The 20093-nt window shown below is 32.1% G+C and overlaps 1 protein-coding gene across 4 annotated transcripts in view; it reads left to right on the top strand.

The window, feature by feature from the left end:
* LOC143249605 (transmembrane protein 8B-like) overlaps positions 1–8227 on the top strand; it is a 43173-nt gene extending 34946 nt beyond the window's left edge. For 2 of the 4 annotated variants that reach the window (XM_076499743.1, XM_076499740.1), the window contains one exon: positions 442–3371. In XM_076499743.1, coding sequence (XP_076355858.1) covers positions 442–765 — 324 coding nt within the window. In that variant the 3' untranslated portion in view covers positions 766–3371. Of the gene's footprint in view, positions 1–441; positions 3372–4315; positions 4373–6292 lie in introns of those variants that run through there. The other 2 variants (XM_076499742.1, XM_076499741.1) reach the window with 2 other exon arrangements.
* Positions 8228–20093: the final 11866 nt, after the last annotated feature.

Below are 20093 nucleotides of genomic sequence, written 5' to 3'. Positions count from 1 at the left end.
TGGAATAGTGTTTTATAATTTGAATCATTATTATTTATGTTAGATTTATCCAAGATATTACATAACAGAAAATTTTAAATTTTACTTTAATCAGAATCAAGTGGCTGAGAGAGCTTCAACACTTAACACATTTATGTTTCAAAGATTGTTATCTCTCAGGTTGTATTTCTTTACTTATTTAGACCACAAATATTTCGTATTTGTTAATTTTAACAATAGTATTAATGAATAACTTTTGACATGTTAAACAGTTTCTATACACATTGAAAAAGCTAATTAAATGTGTTTTTTTTTAAATCACTGAGAAATTGTTTATTCACTTGTTTGTTATTTCTCGTGGTCTTATTGAACTTATGATCCATAACAATGTGCCAATCATCTAGTCCTTTAGAACATGTAGTAAAACCAGTTTTTGAAAGCTTGTGATTCACAATTCTGTAGGTGTACCACTGCAGACAGCAACACAGCTGCTACCCAAAGATGAAGACATGGTTTCTCTGTATTGTACCAGGAGCTCTGTTTGCTGCAGGAGGAGTAGTTCTCTTTGCAATCCTTGAGACTCAGAACAACTACACCTATGTTCACAGTGCTTGGCATGTCACCATGGCTCTGTCTGTGTTGTTTCTTCTGCCCAAAGAACGAGAAACCAAAGGTAGGCAGGAACCAATCAACACTTGTAGCTACATTCGTATAGAGGAGCTGAATGATGTAAGTCTGTCCTTGGACCGTGGGGTGTATGAGCACTTACTCCAACCATCCCCGTGATTACAATCTATCATGCCACATGCTATGCCACCAACTTGTAGAATTAAATTTTTTATTGTATTAACATACAGCAGTTTTCTGTAAAGTTACTTTAGTCTCAAAATAATTTAGGGATTACAAATTAATGAAGGTTTTTAATCACCATATGTTGATTGCTAAATAATGGTGAGAGAGTGTTTGGAAATATTTGTTGGAATTACAATATTGTAATTTCGTAAAACAAACTAACTTGTATTTAATGAAATAAACTTTGGACCAACCTTATGAAAACAAGTTTTTAAAAAAAATTTTGATAGTCATAATCAGTGTTAATGTGAATATCATGTAGTTTCCAAATAATATTGATCATACATTACTTGTTGAAATCATGTCTGTTTTGCATGTTAATTAATTATGAGACTAAACAACTTTTCAATGAACTCCTTTTACTATCTTATGCTCAATATAGGTTGTTGTTACTTCAGAGAATGTATATTATTTTAAATATACAAACTATGTTGTACTTTAATGTACAAAATATATATGTATATAAACTTTATACATTGGTAAAATCTTATGTGAATTTGGTCTGTCATTTCTACTTACATATAAGTTAGTAATGTTTAGGTTAGATACTAAAACTGAGTGGGATGTTTAATAATGTTAGTGTTCTCTTGAATAACACAGTTAATTTAGATAAGCTGGTCTTGTGTGTTGTTTATGGAGTTCAACTGTTTTGTAAAATAATAATTTGTGCTCAACCTGTACAAATTTGTTAAAATTTTAATTTTGTTACACAAATTGTAGTAAAAACTGATTGTCATAGTTTTTTAGTTTAACAAGAAATTAGACCTTGTTATTCTATATAACAGATTTGGGTATAATTGATATTTCTGTTTGATTTTATCATCAGTTCATTACTGGAATAAGGATAGATCTCAGTTTTATTGCTTTTGTGTTTAAAAATAATGAAATATTACAAATGATTTGTGTAAAAAGTATTATTTATAAGATGGAATTTTTCTTTCATCAGTTACATGTATTCTAGTCACTTTCCTTGATTAAGGTATGTGTTTTTTAATGTTTTCCTTGTAGCTTATTTACATAAACAATCTTCTTGTAAATACCTAAAAAGTTTATCTAAACAGAGGTTTATTAGTGATATTCTAATAATCTTTCTTGGGATTAGTTTTGCTGGTGTTGGTATTTGTGCATATATATATAGTTTTTTTTTAGAAATTTGATACTGATGGAGTTAAGTAAATTAAAACAAAAGCAAAAGGAACGACTGAGTTAAAAACAACAAATCCAAATCTGTGACTAATTATATTAGTTTATTATAACCATTAACAAGCCAAAAAAAAAAAAAAAAAAAATGACACACTAATCGAATATCCCAAATTATAGCTTGCACCCTGTGATCCTTTCAGTTATTGCAGTGGTTTTATTTTTTATTTTATTTTGGCTTGTTTTTGGCTATAACAAACTAATATATGTGTGTATATATATATATTTATTTATATGTATATAAATGTGCACAAGGGAAGTAAACAAGATTACTTTAGAATATTATATTCAAAGGAGTTTTATGCATTTATATAACTGCTATCATAAATCATAAAGGTATAAAAATCTTTTGAATGCTTCACTTATATAAATGTATCAGAAATAAAAATAATGAAATAAAATTATATTTGCTTGAGGGAAAACTATCAGAAAGATTACATTCCATCATGTAAAGTTACATTTTCCAAAGAACTATTTTTGTTTAATCCATGCAATATGTTCACTTTCATTAGTGTTAATTAGATGAGTACAAATGGACCATGCATTCCAGATTGGGAAAGCCAACTAAAAAGATGAAATTCCTGAAGCAAAGTTAAATTCATTGGGAATGTGGAAATGCAATGTTTTGATCCATCTGTGGATCTATATATGTTTGAATATAAATCATGTTGAATAGAGGCAGAACATAACAAGTTTGCTGATTGACCAGTTAAAGTGTACATTATTAATGTAGCCTGATATTGAAGCTAGTCAGCAGATGAAATGAAACAAGACATAAATAAATGCTGAACAAGGCCTAATTAATATATTAATTATACCATATTTGTATTGTCTTGTGTGATGTGATATTCGTCTTAATTAATTAACTGCCTCATCAATGTTGTAACTTGATTAAGTCATGAAATGGCAATATTATGTTTTAACCCATCTATCGTAGGGGTTAGCTGAAAGCCTGTTATTAATTAAGAAAAGAGCTAGTCAACTAAACTACCAAGTCCATTTCAACATTAATACATTATTGTGTCAACATAAATATGAAATAATAATCTTTTATGGATGGATAATAAGTAATTGTATTATTAACATATCTGTAGCTACTTCCTGTTGAGAAGTTCAGAAAGTACATTCCATTACTGTTGTATATGATAACAATCTTTTCTATATTTAAATGACTTTGAAGACTGAATAGTAATGTTTTGTGTTCAGGAGATTTGTTTTAGATACATATTTAGAAGGTTTGTAAATATTTGCATGATATGTTTAAATTGTAGAGTATTAAGATGGCATGACATATGTAAAAGCATGAAATAAATATGTATGGGTAGGTGTATTTAGTAAAATGTTTTTTTAGCTCTTGTTTTTGCTCTTTGAGCATAGATGAGAGACCACACAACATGACCATTAGAAATGTGTGTTAACTTTTACTGTCAGAAATGGTTATTAACTCAGATTAGAATGTAGCAAGTGAAGTTAAGATACAGTTCCATACAGAGAATAATAAATCCAATATAATCTTCCTACAACACATGGTACAAATAGAGGAACAGATTTGTTTATTTAATGAAAACCAAACTGGAAATTGCACGTCCAATATGTTTTTTTTCACACTTCTTATTTCAGAGAAAATTGTAAATATTTATAAAATGAAGCTTCTTATGAAAATGTTTTGTTGTTATTAGTTGTTTGAAAACAAGCATAATAACACAAACGTTGGAGTTAAAATCCTTTCCTTAGCATTTGGATGTTTGCACTTGTTTTAAGGAGATACTTGTAAATATTATACAATAAAACGCAATAACTTATTTTGTGTAAATAATCTAGGGATTAATAATTCTTTATTACATTTTATTTCATTAGCGTTTCTATGAGAAATGTGTTTTCTAAAAGTCCACTCAAGTCGGTCAAATCTGCTACAATAAATTATGGTGCCTTTGTTGTAGTGAAATACAAACATAGATTCAGAGTGAAAAATTATACAGTTGAAAATGATTAGTAAGATATTTTTCATACATTATTTTGTTCATGAAAAGAAAAAATCAAACATTAGAAAAATTATAAGAGTCAAGTTATATTGGTTACCAGACTGATAGCAATTTACATTTAATTTTTTTTCTTTTAAGAACATGTATATATAGTTTTTACGTGATGTAAAAGTCCTTACAAAACTTTAGCCCAAGATTTTTTTGTTTTAAAAATTTTAATTTGCTTTTTGGAAAGAGCTGTATTAATAAAGACACAGAAAAGAAAAACATTTCTTTACATTAAAAACAATTTAATATTTCAGGGCAACTAAAATGAAGATTTTGGACATGTATAGAGTACTGAAAATATATAAACAACAGTAAGCATTTTTGTTTAGATTTGTATAATGTTATCTTAGGATAGTTTTCAAATAAAAGAGGATACGTTGACTATTGATCCTAAAATGAGTGATAAGGAACACTTTCTTTATTTAAAGGTGAACATTTATTTTGTAACCAGCACCCTTAATACATGGAAACATCCTCTGAGAATCAGGGCCATATTCAAAAGAGGGCAATTTCGAGATATGTTTGTCCTTGGCTGTGGATAGCTAAGGGGTTTTAATAGTCTAAGTAAAAATACATAAATAATTTCTTCAGTGCTATTTCAGAGTTTAGAATCCAATTCACTTGTTTTTTAATCTCGCTAGCCAAATGTTGGCATCTGTTACTAGTCATGCACACACAAGAAAATGGTAAGAGAAAGGATAAAATCTTCTGGATGGTTTGGTTGTGTTACTTAAAATGCAGCATTGGTTTAAAACTTGAATATTTATCTTCAAAATTAAATAACTTCTACAGTGGTACAAGAGGACTTTCAAAGAATATACTATAAGAACAACTCTAATCTTGTTTGGGGAGGATTTATGTTCTGGGGTTTGTTATACCCAACTCCAGCTCTGCTATGAATAAGTTTAGAATATAAGTTATCCAGTTAATTGCAAGTGTCTTTGTATTAAGGCTTTCTTTCTAACAAGTTTTTGAGCATACAAATTTTGAAGTTCTATTTTGAGCTACACTTAAGATTACAACATTTATTTAGTGTGAGGGTTTGAAATTTCTTTGTGTATATTCAAGGTTTATCAATATATCAGTCTTTGATATGATTAAATTTATCTGGAACAAACCATCACATGGTTGGTAACCCATATCACATTAACATTATAACTAAAATGTCACTTCAACAACATTTGCAGCTCTAGAATATAATGCACATAAAAAAAAGAATGAAAAGAGTGGCAACACTTACTAAACAACTAAAGCAAAGCAAAACTTAACTTGCACTTATTTTTTTATAGTGGTGTGTTAAATATAGTTTTATGTAGAAGTGTAAGGTGCAATTCTGGTTGAAAATTTCAGTTATACATTTCCTTTTCTTATTTTCCAAATAAAATTTATTCACAGTTGGAAGAGTGTTTCAATTTATTCAACTTTTTCTAGCTTACTGACAGGCAACATTACAAACAACTAAAAGTAAACTAGGAAAATAAAGTTTGTTTTGTTTTGAATTTTGTGCAAAGCTACACGAGGGCTATCTTCACTAGCTATCCCTAATTTAGCAGTTTAAGACTAGAGGGAAGGCAGCTAGCCATCACTGCCCACCACCAATTATTGGGGTACTCTTTTATCAAAATAGTGGAATTTACCATCACATTATAATGCCCCCACAGCTGAAAAAGTGAGCATGTTTGGTGCAACAGGGATTCGAACCCATGACACTCAGATTACGAGTCGAGTGCCTTAACTACCTGGCCATGCCGGGCCAGGAAAATAAAGGCTGACCTATATAATAAAACTGTTTCAAGTTAATCTTTTCATACCAAACAAAGCCCAAAATAGTTTAAATGGCAAGGATATGACAAACAGATAAGTATACCCATATTGACAGTGTTGCTTTTGTTTGTAATATTACACCTGTCAAAATTTGAATAAAATGTACTCATGATTTCATATGTGTTATGTTACTCTGAAATTTCTCTTGAATCCTGAAAGTTAATTATCAGTTTTGTTTGTTAGATAATTCTATAACATTATAAAGGGACTGTCAAGATGATACGACTTGTTTAGAAGCTCAGATTTGCATAAAATAAACAAAAAAACTTCATGATCTTGGTAGATTATAAACAAAAATTATACTGACTTATATTATAGTTTATGCAGACATTTTATTTCTCAGGTATTACATGGTTACCTCAGCCTGAGTCTTGAACTTAACTGAACTTCTTTCCTACATGTTATAGCTTCTACTGTTGTGCAGCTGGGCTGGAAACTCCAGGGGTCACTCAGGTTTCTGGAAGATAACCAAATGGATGAGCTCTGAGCAGGAATTCCAGCATCTACCAGCTATCTGAAGTTAAATTTTAAATCAAGGCAACCATTCAGTTTTTTATATAAGGCCTAGATTTTTTTTTAATATCATTAGTTTGGGATTGAAGACATTAAGTAGTATTTATTGGTTTTAGTTACTGTGTAAACTTCATTATTTGCACATAACATTCATAAGAAATTGTATATAAAGTATATTTTGGACTTAAAAGTAGAATAAATTTTATTTAGAAACTCAAAATATTAGATACAAAAAAAATTTTTGGAATCGTTGTTGTTGTTTTTTCTTTAGAGATCGATGTCATAATTTCTTTTTTTGCTTTACTTACATTTTAAACAATAGTGATGAACAAAAATATCTATAAAACCTAACAGTTGAATTTCGTGCAATGCCAAAATTGTGAATTTTTCTTCTCTTTGATAAGTTATGTGATTTTAGTGGAGAAAAGCTGAAATCATACAAATTGTTCATTTTATTGTTTGACCTCTTAAGCTTTAGAAATTTCTTGGAAATTTCGAGGATCTGTTCTCACCTCACATATTAGGGCTTACACTGTATGATACTTTATAAGAACAGTGCCTTGGAGGTGTAAGTTAAGGGTCCACTCGAACAGTACGTGGCCTGGCATACCACTTGTGGTTGGAGCACTAGACTTGCAATCTGCAGGTCACAGGTTCAAAAACCTACCATTGAACATTCTCACCCTTTAAGCTGTGTAGTTGTTATGATGTTACAGCCAGTCCCATTATTTGATTAAAGTATTTCAAAAGTTGTCTGTGGAAGATGTTGTTCAGGTGCCTTTCTTTAAATCTATTATTTTTAATTCAGGGTCATGTAGCAAAGATAGCCCTTGAGTAGCTTTGTGCAGGCTTCAGCAAACAAATAACGAAATACGCTGTCTCCTACTCTACCCTTTTTGGCAACTGAAACTTAATAAAGCTAACATTAATATTAATAAAGAAAGCACTAGGTTTGAATGCAAGTAGTTCCCCGATATCATGACGGGAAAGACGCTAGTTTGAGGGTGATTACAATTCCTAACTAGTGGTGGTGAAATATATAATTATTAATTCCATCACATCAACATATACAGATGCATTGAGGTACAGAAGAGAAGACTCTGAATTGAACTCATATTATAAATGCATATAATTTTAGGTAAAATACAGCCTATAATACGCATTTTTATGTGTATTTTGTAAATATATATATATAAAACTTTGATTTATGAAAATAGAATCGATATTAAAGGAACATGCTCAAAGTGGCAACAAAGTTCATCATCACATCTGTAGTATACTTCGTTTGAAATAAATGTTCAATGGGAAGCATTATCGACTGTGGACCGATATAAAATTTAACCATATACTTTCTAAAAAGCTATAGTATTTAAACACAGTGATTTATTTATTAACTGAACACTACATAAAACCTTTTGATGTTATTTTTTGAAACAACAATCATTTTATACTAATCTTTAATTGTTAAATATTTCAAAAATTTACTTACGATATTTAAAGTTTTGTATCTTGCTTGTCATTGGCTGTATTTTGAAACTACATTTCGCCAGGAATCAGAATATCACATTTTTTTACCAATTTATATAAGAACTTTTTGGCGTAATTATGCCGATTAACAAACAAACAAAAATATGTCTGTGTATTTGTGGTATGTAAACTTTTTTTTTAAATATCTCATAATTTTATTATTTTAATTCGATCTCGGTTTTTTTCGTTGTATTTTAGTGTGTGTTATTTCTGTGGAATTTCTCAATTGTAAATAAATATTATTATTGTTTATTGAAAAATTCACACGGACTGTTTAATAAAGTTATATTTGTAAGAAAATATTTAATGTGTTTCTGTCATAGTACCTGCGACCTGAGGGTCAGCAATATGGTTGAAGACTCGTGGCTAATTATCGAGGTTTGATCAATATATTGGGTAAAGCACATATAGCAAAGGTTAAGGCGCAGCCTTGTATTTTAACATCAAACAAACAAATATTTCATGATATACCATAAAGAGAAAGTTCAAGCAATTTTTCGAGAATTAAATGTTAATTTTGCGAATATTCAGACCGTGACACCAAATAATAATCGTGACACCAAAACTACCTTAAAATATACCTATGTATTTCCAGCTTGTGATAAAATACAAAGTTGGTTTAAATAAATTATTCCCATTAAATATAAAATAATAAATATGATAGCTTTACATTATTGCTTGTGATGCCAGGGAAGATGTATGTTTTTATATTAAGAATAGTGTAAGTAATAAATTAAAGCTTAGTGATGACGAGAAAACCCACTTGTAGAGAAAAATATATATGAATATTTAGAGAAAAAACCAGCTGGTTTGGGTTGAGAAAATTTTTGAACTGATTTACGAAAGAATCTAAGCGTGATTAGCTTGTTGGGCTGTTAAAGGAAAGTCCATGGCTCGAGTTGCAATATGCTGCTGAACACGTTCCGAACTTTCAACTGTGACAGTCAATGCAGTTAATAGTCACGTAGGCTGCGTGTGTACTGCTGACTTATTGCCTTCTCCCTCGTCAAACGTTTTAAATTATGGATGGTTACGTTTGAACTCTAAGGTCGCTTAGTCCAATGGTTCTCAACTTTTTTTACTTATGTACCCCCCTAATTAATTTTCAACATTTTAATGTACCTCCCGCACCTCACCGTATACACACACTATACTGCGATTACGTATAACTACTATATCGAACTGTTGCTCTGTATCCTATGGAAGTAATTTTGTGTCTCCAGACGTACATGTACCCCGGTTGAGAACCACTGGTTTAACCCCTGTGCCACATAAGGTTTCGTCTACATTTAAAAGTTAAGCACTAGATTTATGAACTTAGTCTTTATTACTCTAAGAATGAAATTGTTACATTGATTGATATGTTTTGGTAGTGTAATGTGAATCTCGTGTTTTCAGTTTTTATGTCTGACTTAGTAATGCTAACCTATACACACAAAGGTCGGGAACATGATAAGAAACTGTTTTAGAGCTTCATCACGTCGTTACAGTACACGCCACCATGTCTGATCGTGTTTCATCTGATAATCATACATTTTGACTATAGTCCTGAAGCATAAACTCTATTGCATAAAGCTTCGTCACAAAGCTGTCTTGTCAAAAATGCACCACAACACCCTGCAGAATTTCCATAAACCGTCTAATGTAAGAGGACAATGGTTTTTTCCAGAGCCAGTTTCAATAGTCTCATCGCACAGGTCCATAGAAGCTACATTTAGCAACCTAATCAGTATGCCTTTGTGTGAAATAGAATAAAAATTCATTTCATTTTCTGCTTGAAATATGCAATGGTTGAATGGGAGGTATGACTGAAAGCCTTGTTTCTAGATGGAAATCCTTTTTGATTATATTGTGTACTACTACATGGGGCATGTAGACGGAGTATGGTCATGAGCTTCGTGTTTTTTGTGGATTCTTACCTGTTACAAGAGGCTACACTTTGCTTACCATAACTGGGGTACAATTTATTGCAAGTGTACTCAGTTTCATTCATATTCCCTTGTTTTTCAATGTCATTAATTATAATTTATATTATCATTTTTGAAATTCTAAGTACCCAGAATGAACACATCTTTATAATATTAGTGAACTGTAAAGATTGTTACATGTCACTCCAAGATGTAATTACTTTTAGGTGACATTGAACTGCTTATAAACTATATCAAAATTTAGTTCTAATACAAGCAGTTTTACCGAGACTGTATACCCACCAAGGTTGCCGGATGACATGCTGAGTTGCACGTTCAAAATCGTTTTAATATCACATAAAGCAGAAGTGTCATATGTGTTTATTATTCATGTATACATTCCACATTTTTTGACTAATCTCAAACAAAATTAGCATGCGCTCTTAAGGACCTCAAGAAAAAAAATGAGGAGCGGGGTTGGGGGTCAAAGTTTAAATATGAGCGCCCATAAAAACTGCCAGGAAGACATTGTCTATCTTATGTCCACATCTCTCGCCAGCAGTTTTGATTCAATTAAAGACTTGAAATGCGCCGTTAGGGCCCCTCCAAGAGTGTGGTAAAGAATAAACATTTGAATATATCACCCCATGTCACCACTCAAGGAATCCTGTGTGTTCCTCATGCTGTTTTGTTGATCTCTGTGAAACTTGGGAGTGACCTAGGGAGTTTGGATTTGACCACCAAGTCACTTGTGTGTTACTCAACTACTCTTTGGTTCTTTAATGAAAACTTGTTATCCTTATCATCATCCTGACAATAGAACCTTTAAAGAGTAATATTGTATAGTGGAGTATTTTTTGTACTTGTAACTTTGACTACCTTATGCATATATATATATGTTTTCCTATCAAATACTATCATGTGGGTTTGGAGTTTTGTACCAGTAAAAGAAGGAGTGTTCCCATTCATACTTCCAAAAGTTTATCATTTTCAGATAAGAAATGAGGTATTAAAAAGACATGTATTTCTTATGTATCTGTAGTATTCGGGTGCTGTGGTGTCTGACAGATAAGTTTAAAAGTATCCACAAAATGCTGGATCTGGAAATGTTATACAGACAATAAATGAACAGAAAATAAAAGAAACAAGAAAAAAAAAAGAGAGCGAAATCAAACCAAAATAAAATGTTTAAAATGTGTATAAATGTTCTGATAGTTTTTCTTACTGCTGAGGTGAGTGACTTTCCTGCAAAGATAATCCTAATTTACTGCCAAAATTCAGACAAATAATGTTAAAGTAGATATATCAGAATCCATATTTAACAGACGATTCCAAGTAACTTTTATAAAAGCTCCTGACTCATAAATTTGTATAAGTATCTGTGCCATTATTTGGGATGGGCAAAGTTATATGAGGTTTTAGCCACTGGTATGCGCAAGCTTTACTTGAGTAAAACGATTAATGATACTTGTTTGCGGTCTTTCAAAATTCAGTTGACTAGGATGTCATACAAACAAAACACAGTATAAAACTTTACATGAATATAAATGACTAACAATACATTATAAACTATTTATGAAATGGTGAAATTCATAACTGTTTAAGCTATCACAATCCCCTTTTCTCTGGGACATTCTATTCAAAAGTTTGGTTATAACAATCCGCTGTGTGATAAAGACGTTTGTTTACTGGATGTTTTATTTGTATACCAGCGAATTAAAGTTTAGTTAGATAATTTAAATAACGTTTCTCAAAACTTTCTATAAATTTAACTTCAGTTATTGGTTTACCAAATGTTTACATCTACTCAAAAACGGAGCTAGTAGTAGTTAATAATAATTACTTAAGAAATAGCATAGAAGTACTTATGACTCACTTGCTTAAAAAACAACAGTGACAATAACTCGTCTGATGTGTTAAGCAAGCTACAATAAAAGTTTGTCATTTACTAATGAACAAAGTTTACAGCGTTAAAAATTTTCACACATATCCATACAACTTACATGCAATTTATGATACAATTAACGTCGTTTATCTGGAAGGAATAATTCTGCAAATATTGTTTCAAGAAGTGTAAAAAAATATAAATAAAAATACTAGAAAGTAGAAAAGTAAGGAAATAAGGTAGGAATGGGTAGAAAGAATAATATTACAACACTCGGTGGTTTAACCTCAAAGTGGGTGTGGCCATCTTCCGTCCATTCCTATTTCGCGTGCTTTTGTAACTTACTAAATGTTCAAACTAAAGTTTCTTTGATGTAATCTTTATTTCAGCAAGTACAGATATACGTGTGTAATCAAATCATGTGACATTAACGAAGTGCATGTCATCATAAAGGAGGGTGTTTGATGCCGGAAGTGATACAAGAAACTCTATAGTTATGTGAAATGCTTGTGTGAAATGTGTTCTTTGGATGATAAAGTTTTTGTTGTTGCTCAAACGTATTATTCTAGTTTTAGTTATCTCTCCCCCACTGAGCAGAATGAATATTTTATTTTATAAATATGTTAAATTATATGATATATGTGTTCTGGTTCGTGAATTGTAACGTGAATCACATGAAGATAATTAGAAGTAAGAACCACTTGAATAATTTATAAACGAAAAACTTTCGTAAAAAACGAGTTTGATAACTAGAGAAAGAATAACCTTCTACACAACTCAACCTTTTAGTATATTTGAGCCTTTAGTGGCTTTGGCTAATTTCCAGCTCAGAAATAAAGTTCGCTGATACTAAAACACTTTAGAACAACTCCACTCTGGTAGTCAGATCCTTACACAGCAAATTATACGGTCTCTAAGAGGTTGTGATTGATGACCTTTCTCGCTGCACACGACTTCTTTTCAGTATAAAATTGAGCATAATAGAACTTTTATATTTAGTAAAATATTTTTTAATGTTGATTTTATTTCTTTGCAATGAAACTTATAAAAATGTATTGAAACATACACCTTTGTCACCATGCAAGTTTTGTACCATGTAACTATTATAAGTGTTGTCGATCGATAAGAGAAGTCGCTTGTTTTTAAAACAAATTTCAACTTTTATTACTTCAGTTTGTCGTTATAATTAGCATGTACATATACATTTTTTAAACGAACTAGTTCTAGAATATGGATTTTAGACATACACCCAAAGTTCTAGCATGCGTGTACATTTCGTGTTTTAATTGCAGAGGCTTGGGCTTTAAAATTAATATTTACAGGTTTAAGCCTTAGTTATAAAGTGAGTGATTTAGCGTATTCGAGATTTCTAGAGGTATATGTATGTATATTATTTCACTTTTATAACCTGAGGTTACAAGCAGTTACAGATAGATTACTTACATGAAAACACACATTTTATTTTCAAGAACGTTTTTGGGTACCTGATTCATATTTAAACTGTTGAATTAAAAACAAAACAAAAAATTGGCGAGAGCTTATGTTAGCCATTTCTCTCTAAATAGGTTATACGAGGTAACCTGGTAGGTTTAAAGCTGGTAGGTTTATACTTTAAAGCTGTAAAAACTGTTTGTTTGGGCTATATACTCTAGCTGTCTCTAATTTAGCATTGAAAGAATGTATGGAAGGCAGTTACCCATTATCACCCACTGCTAACTCTTTGAGCACTCTTTTACCAACGAATAGTGGAACTGATCGTCACTTTATAACGCCTCCAAGGTTGAAAAGACATATATACTTAATTGGACTGGGATTCAAACCTGCGACTGTAAGATTGCGAGTTTACAGTCCTAACCACCTGGCCATGCCAGGGCCATAATCTGGAAGAAAATAAAATATTTCTAGTCTTAGAAGATATATTTAGTATAATGTGCTAATACAATAAAATATTTCATTTCTTGTGCGAACGACCCACGGTGTGATCATTCCAGCTAATTAAACCGTAAGTATATACATTTTGTTAAAAAAAAGAAATTGCCAAATATTTGACAAATATATTTTTTTTTACTGTCTTGTGTGCGTTTGTATAACACTTTATTTCGTTTGAGTCATTTTATTTTTAGGATCTTGGCAGATTGCTTATCTGTAATAAAAACTGACATAATTAAATCGGAAAGTTTAAACGTTCAGTAACCCCTAAAGGAAAAGAACTTAGTAGTTCTCCTCTAAGCTTGTCATGTGCTAGATTTGAGAAAAATAAAACATATTACAGATATCACGAATAACCACTTATTTACACTCACGTATATAAGACTTTTAAACTATGTTTTTTGAGTCTTCCTTCTCTTGTTTGTTCAAAGAAGTTTTAATAAAGAAAATACATCAATAAGCAATACTTTAAGGCTGTAAAAACTGTTTGTTTGTTTTGAATTTCGCGCAAAGCTACACGAGGGCTATTTGCACTAGCCGTCTCTAATTTAGCAGTGTAAGGCTAGAGGAAAGGCAGCTAGTCATCACCACCCACCGCCAACTCTTGGGCTACTGTTTTACCAACGAATAGTAGGATTGATTGTAAAATTATAACGCCCCCACGGCTGAAAGGGCGAGTATGTTTGGTGTGACAGGGATACGAACCTGCGACCCTTAGATTACGAGTCGAGTGCCTTAACCACCTTAAAATGAAATACCTGCTTTCAAATGTTAGCTGTAGGGCAATGTGATAAAAAAATGCAACTGTAAACTTCTCCAAAGCAATTTGTCGAAATTGCTGTTGTCACTTTCTATGTGTCGTTTTATTCATCAGTTGAAGTTCGTTTTTAAGATACACGAGCGATTATTCTAAATATTGTAAACCTTGTAGAACGCTAGTTAAGCTTCTGTACACAGCTTGAACGTTAAAATATTTAAACGAAAAATAGAAGTTCTTGTATGTAGGCTTATCGTGCCTCACTCATTCTGATTCAAGTCAGCCTCGTACCCAGATTATTTTTGTGTATCTCGAGATGCGATTTTCAAATGAATTTCCATTAAAATTAATCGTCCACATTAAACGTGAGCTTGTGTCTTGAGGACGAAAGTGCAATTTAATTGCAAGCCCGCCATAAATCACTTTAGAATTATCTACCCTTTGGAAACTCACTACGTGAAAACTATAAATATAAAGCAATATGCCCGAGAGAAGTCGAGTTATGCTTTAACTGTTCAGATTTCCAAAACGATGCCTGCTCTGACTTATGTTTATAATGGTTGAAATAATCACGATTTTCACCATTCCTAAACTAGCATAGAATATATCTTTTTCTAAGTACGTTCAAAATTATATGAATATTCTAAATTTCAATACAGTTTCAGGATGTAGTTATGATTTTGTTTTATTGATCAGATATCTCACAGTTGTAAACATATGTTGATCCTTTTATTCAGGTAAAAAATACACATCGTAACTTTTGCTTCCAAGTTTTAAGCTAGCATGGACGTGATGTTACAGCGACGTGTACAGACGGGTGGTTGGGTGGGCTCAAGCCCCTATCTTTATGCCCCACCCCAAATGCCCTTTGTCTGTCATAAAAAATGTTAATTGCTCAAACATACGCCTTCTTTCACAATTTCCTTGTTGCGACTTAACAGACAGAAAAAAAGAAATTCGAAACGAATGGAACACACGGAGTTGTAGGTCTTTACAATATTCGTTAAAAAACCTGTGACATATTAATAGGTATTAATACGTAAGAATTGATCGTTTAATTTTAAATTTTAAGTGTTTATAAGACCAACTGAATTGGAAGAGAAGATGACGTGTTTGCTTCCTACATTTTTTTTACCCATGTGTATCAGAGGTAATTAAAATTTTCCTCCCCCTGACACTTCACTTTCCCATTTCCTCAAATACTTGTCTTACGATACTTGAAAAGTGCCATTTTTTGTCAATGAGTCCTTGTTCTATTAATGTTCTCTTCAAGTTGTGTTTTGTTCGAACTTATTTCATACACGTAATAGTATGACATCAGCCAAAGTTTAGGCGCCAATCGGCAGATTTAAGTATGGATGAAGTAGTATTAAATTCATCTATTGATACAAGTAAAAGTGTTTGTATCCTATTTCATCTAATGCAGAGTTTAGATGAGACATTTAAGAATTGCGCATATTGCTAAATCATAAATTCCTAGAATATTTAATCCATACATTTAACAATAAATCTACATTGACATCTGACATTCCATAGGTTGCCAGAGAAGCTGGTCGATCAGTCTTAACAAAAAACAATAATAACAATAAACATAACCAAATATGGGGTACTTTCGTGTGGTTTATTTATTGTATCTATTTAGAATCACCAAATAACAAAGATATTAAACAACTCACTACATTAAAATATCTCACATAAGTTCATTAGATTTTGCTCTCAGGAGTTTTAATTAAAAAAACTGCAGCGTATAGCAATGATTCCTTACTAACCATAGACAAAACAAGATACCAAATACACAAATTTGGAAAGTAAGTGAGTAGCGAGGCTCGATATGGTCAAATGGTTAAGGCACTGGACTTGTAATCTGACGTCACAGGTTTGAATCCCCGTCACACCAAGCTTGCTGGCCTCCTTAGCCGTGGGGACGTTATAATGTTGTGGTTAATCCAACCATTCTTTGGTAAAAGAGTGCCCAAGATTTGGCGATGGGTGGTGATGACTAACTGCCTTTCTACCTTGAAGTTTAACTTTATCAAGAAATGACTAATGGGCATTGAATTTCACAAACACTCGAAGTCGTCCATGTTAATGGCAACAACAACAGGAAGAAGCTTTACTTCATATTTTGATTTGAATCACGTAATCAACAGAGTTGTGAAAATGAGTGAGGTTTTGCGAGTACATTGATTTTTAAAAAAATTCTTCAGTAGCTTGTTGTTTATATGTGACCTTAACGTGAGTCATTATAGAGGTGTACATGTAAGGAAATTTATTTATTGAGTTTACTAACGTGAATAATGAACCACGTCTTATATAAAGTCTGTTAATGTGTTTCAGCAATGATCAGATATTCCAGTTTTTCACAATAAAAAATAAAATTATTTAAAAAACTCACAAAAAATCTATTTAATTAAAATTAAATATTAAAACTGATTCCCTTGACCCACATTATACACACACATACATACATATCGGCTAAAGGAAATGTATTTATTCAACCATTTACTACTTTTAATTAATTCTGAGTCAACCCACTACCAGCGTATAAAATGTAATTAAATAAATTATCTTAAGTAAATAGATTGAAATAAACAAATAAATGAACTTACTAATCCGCGATGACGAGAAAACCCACTTGTAGAGAAAATAATTGTATATTTACAAACGGCTGGTATTGGTAGAGAAAGCACTAATACAGGAGCGAACAACGTTTCGACTTTCTTCAGTCATCGTCAGAAGTTTAAAACCAGATATTTTAGGTAGATTCCATAAAAAAATTCGTTTTCATCCTAGCTTTAACGTACACGCCTAGATATAAATATATACAGTGCAACTGTGTTTGGACAAAGTCAAAAATTAGATTTGAGACTACTTCCACAGAACAATGGAAGGTAAATCCCATGTGAAACATCAGAATTTCATTAATATTTATATTTAGTACAATAGAAGTGCAGTGGAAGTGTTTGAGTTCAGCAAACAGTTAATATTTTGTGTATTCTCCTTCTGCTTTAATGACTGCAGACATTTTTTTCAGGCATTTTTACAACATATTTAATCAAACTATCTTTTGGGATTTTGTTCTAATGCATTCTCATAAAGCTTCTTTGGAAGTAGCTTTTGATTTTACAAGTTTTTGATTTATCAACTACCAGATCTGCTCAATTTAATTGAGATCACGCCTCTGTGGGGGTCATTGTATCAATTGAATGACTTCAGCAGCTTCTTTCTTAGGTGCGTTATTTTTGCATAGGTAAGATAAATGTTTGAGGTTATTGTCTTGTTGGTAACAGAATCCTTTACCAATAATACACAAACCATTGGGTATAGCGTGATGGTTCAATATCTGATGGTACTTGCGCTGGTCCGTTATTTCATCTATTTTGAAAAATATATCCTGTCGCCTCAGCAGACAAACATCCCCAAACCATCACACTACCTCCCCCATGCTTCATGGTAGGTGCTAGGCATTGATTTAAGTATTTTCACCTTTCTTTCGCCGGACGTGCAACGTACACTTTGAACCAAATATTTCAAACTTGGATTAATCCGTCCATAACACCCATTTTCAATTACCAACAGTCCAGTTTTTTGTAAGTTTTAGTAAATTTCAGTATCTTTACGAAACGTGGAGGTCGAAGTAAACGTTTTTAACTGCTAAACAATTAAATATTCCGTTTTCATTAAGCCTTCTTGATATTGTAGATTTGGATACTTTTCTGTTATTTGGTACATGGTCGTTTATCTCATGCTTGAGGTCAGTGACAGAAGGCTGCATACATGAAGTTACTTAACATCTGTATCACTGGATTTAGGTGTTCTGCCTCTTCCTTTCCCATTTTCAAATGTACCTATCTTGGCCTTATGATCTACGGTGTACATGACAATGTTTGGGGAGCATTTCAAGTCTACAGCAATTTGTCGGAGAGTCCAACCAGCATCACTTAAAGCTTTTATTCGAACTCTCTGCTGTACTGAAAACTCTACGATTTTTGGACCATGGTATGGCAATAAAACTTAATATATATAGTGTTAAACACTATTCTTGTCAAGGTTTATTTGTGGAGTGCTATTAAATTGATTTCTTCGAGCATATATCGGTACCATATGGTAGTTGCTTTCTCTATAATTAAGACTGCAAGAGGTACCATGACAGTCATTTCAGACCCTACATTTGATCAGTATGTTCATTCAAGTAGAACCCTTATGCCATATCCTTGGTACAAGTATACGGAAATTCTAAAGAACGATAAGTATTATCACCCTGAATCATTCAGTTAAAAAACAGGGATCGGTAAAAATTACCACCGTTTTAAGTTTACATTCCGTAATGAAATGAAAAAAACCATCCCCATAAAATGGAAAGGATGGCAGAATATTATTATGTCCTATCATTTTTGTACTACATTGTACACACACATATACAGATATATATATTTATTGCTAACTCACTTTCTTTCCCAATGATGCACAAATATTGAGTGCCAAATGTCTGTATGCCCCTCTCCAACATTTTGGCGCTGTTGTTGTTGGGGGAGGGGAAAAAGTGCCCTACTTTGTAGATATAAAAGTAAATGTAAAAAGGAAAATTATAGATGTGTAAGAAAGGTTGTACTGGTCGGTGTTTCTTATGTAAACAATATGTACAGTAAACACACGACTACAGTAAATATATATTGCATTTATACATTGCATGGAGTATATACTGTAGTCGTGTCGAATCACTGAAAACATTAAAGTCTGGTATTTTTGTGCTTTTGTCTCTTGAATCCTTTTGGCTTCTGTCTCTTATTTTGAAGCCCTTCTTCCGATTACTCAGAAGACGCAGGAGAAGAAGCTTGGACAGTTTACGTGACATAAATATGTATTTTTTAAATAACGATTTGTGTGTGTGTAAAACTACGCTTGTGTTTACTTGTTTTCCTTTGTTGTATTGTTCGTTTGTTTTCAACTTATTATTCACTTAACAGTCAACAGTCCGGGCTGGACATCAATGTAACTGAATATTTCGGTCAGTGTTTGAGTGCTGATTTTATATTGAAGTCACATATTTTTGTTCTGTGCTGTGCTTTTGTTATTGTGGTCATTCTTATACAGTAGGTTCAGTGCTTATACATCATAATAAATCCGAATTATTGCTAAATGTTGTTTTCTAGTACATTGTGACTAGATTTCATTGATGTCCCAGATGATTGCTTGAAATAAAACCACTAATTCCGATTTTTATTGAGTTTATCAAATTGTCGGAATGTTGCTATTACACTAGTATTCAATCAAGGATGTGTGTCAATTTGACTGACATACACACTACATGTGTAGATTTCACTGATTCACGTATTGGTTGTTTGAGGAAATGATGGCGTGCAGTGAACTGTGGTTCTCCGTGTATTTTTGTCGTCTGTGTATTTACTTAATGATCGCATGTTACTCACCTTCACATATATTGCAACGATACTGAATGCAGCAACAAGCAACATATAGCTTCTACTTTCTTTTTTTTTTTTGAGGGGTGGGGATGGAGGCTGTTCAAGTTTTTGAAATAAATTACTGTTCACAAGGTTACACCATTCAACCCAACGCCAAGAAAATTCCTTTTAAAAGCGTCGACCCATCTATCATTGAAACAAAACTACTTTTTAAAATCATTAACAAGAAGAAAAAAAACAAGTTATGACTTAAAACGGTGTTGCTGG

The sequence above is a fragment of the Tachypleus tridentatus genome, chromosome 4 (assembly GCF_004210375.1).
Source record: "Tachypleus tridentatus isolate NWPU-2018 chromosome 4, ASM421037v1, whole genome shotgun sequence".
NCBI lineage: Eukaryota > Metazoa > Arthropoda > Merostomata > Xiphosura > Limulidae > Tachypleus > Tachypleus tridentatus.
This window is presented reverse-complemented; position numbering and strand designations above follow the sequence as displayed.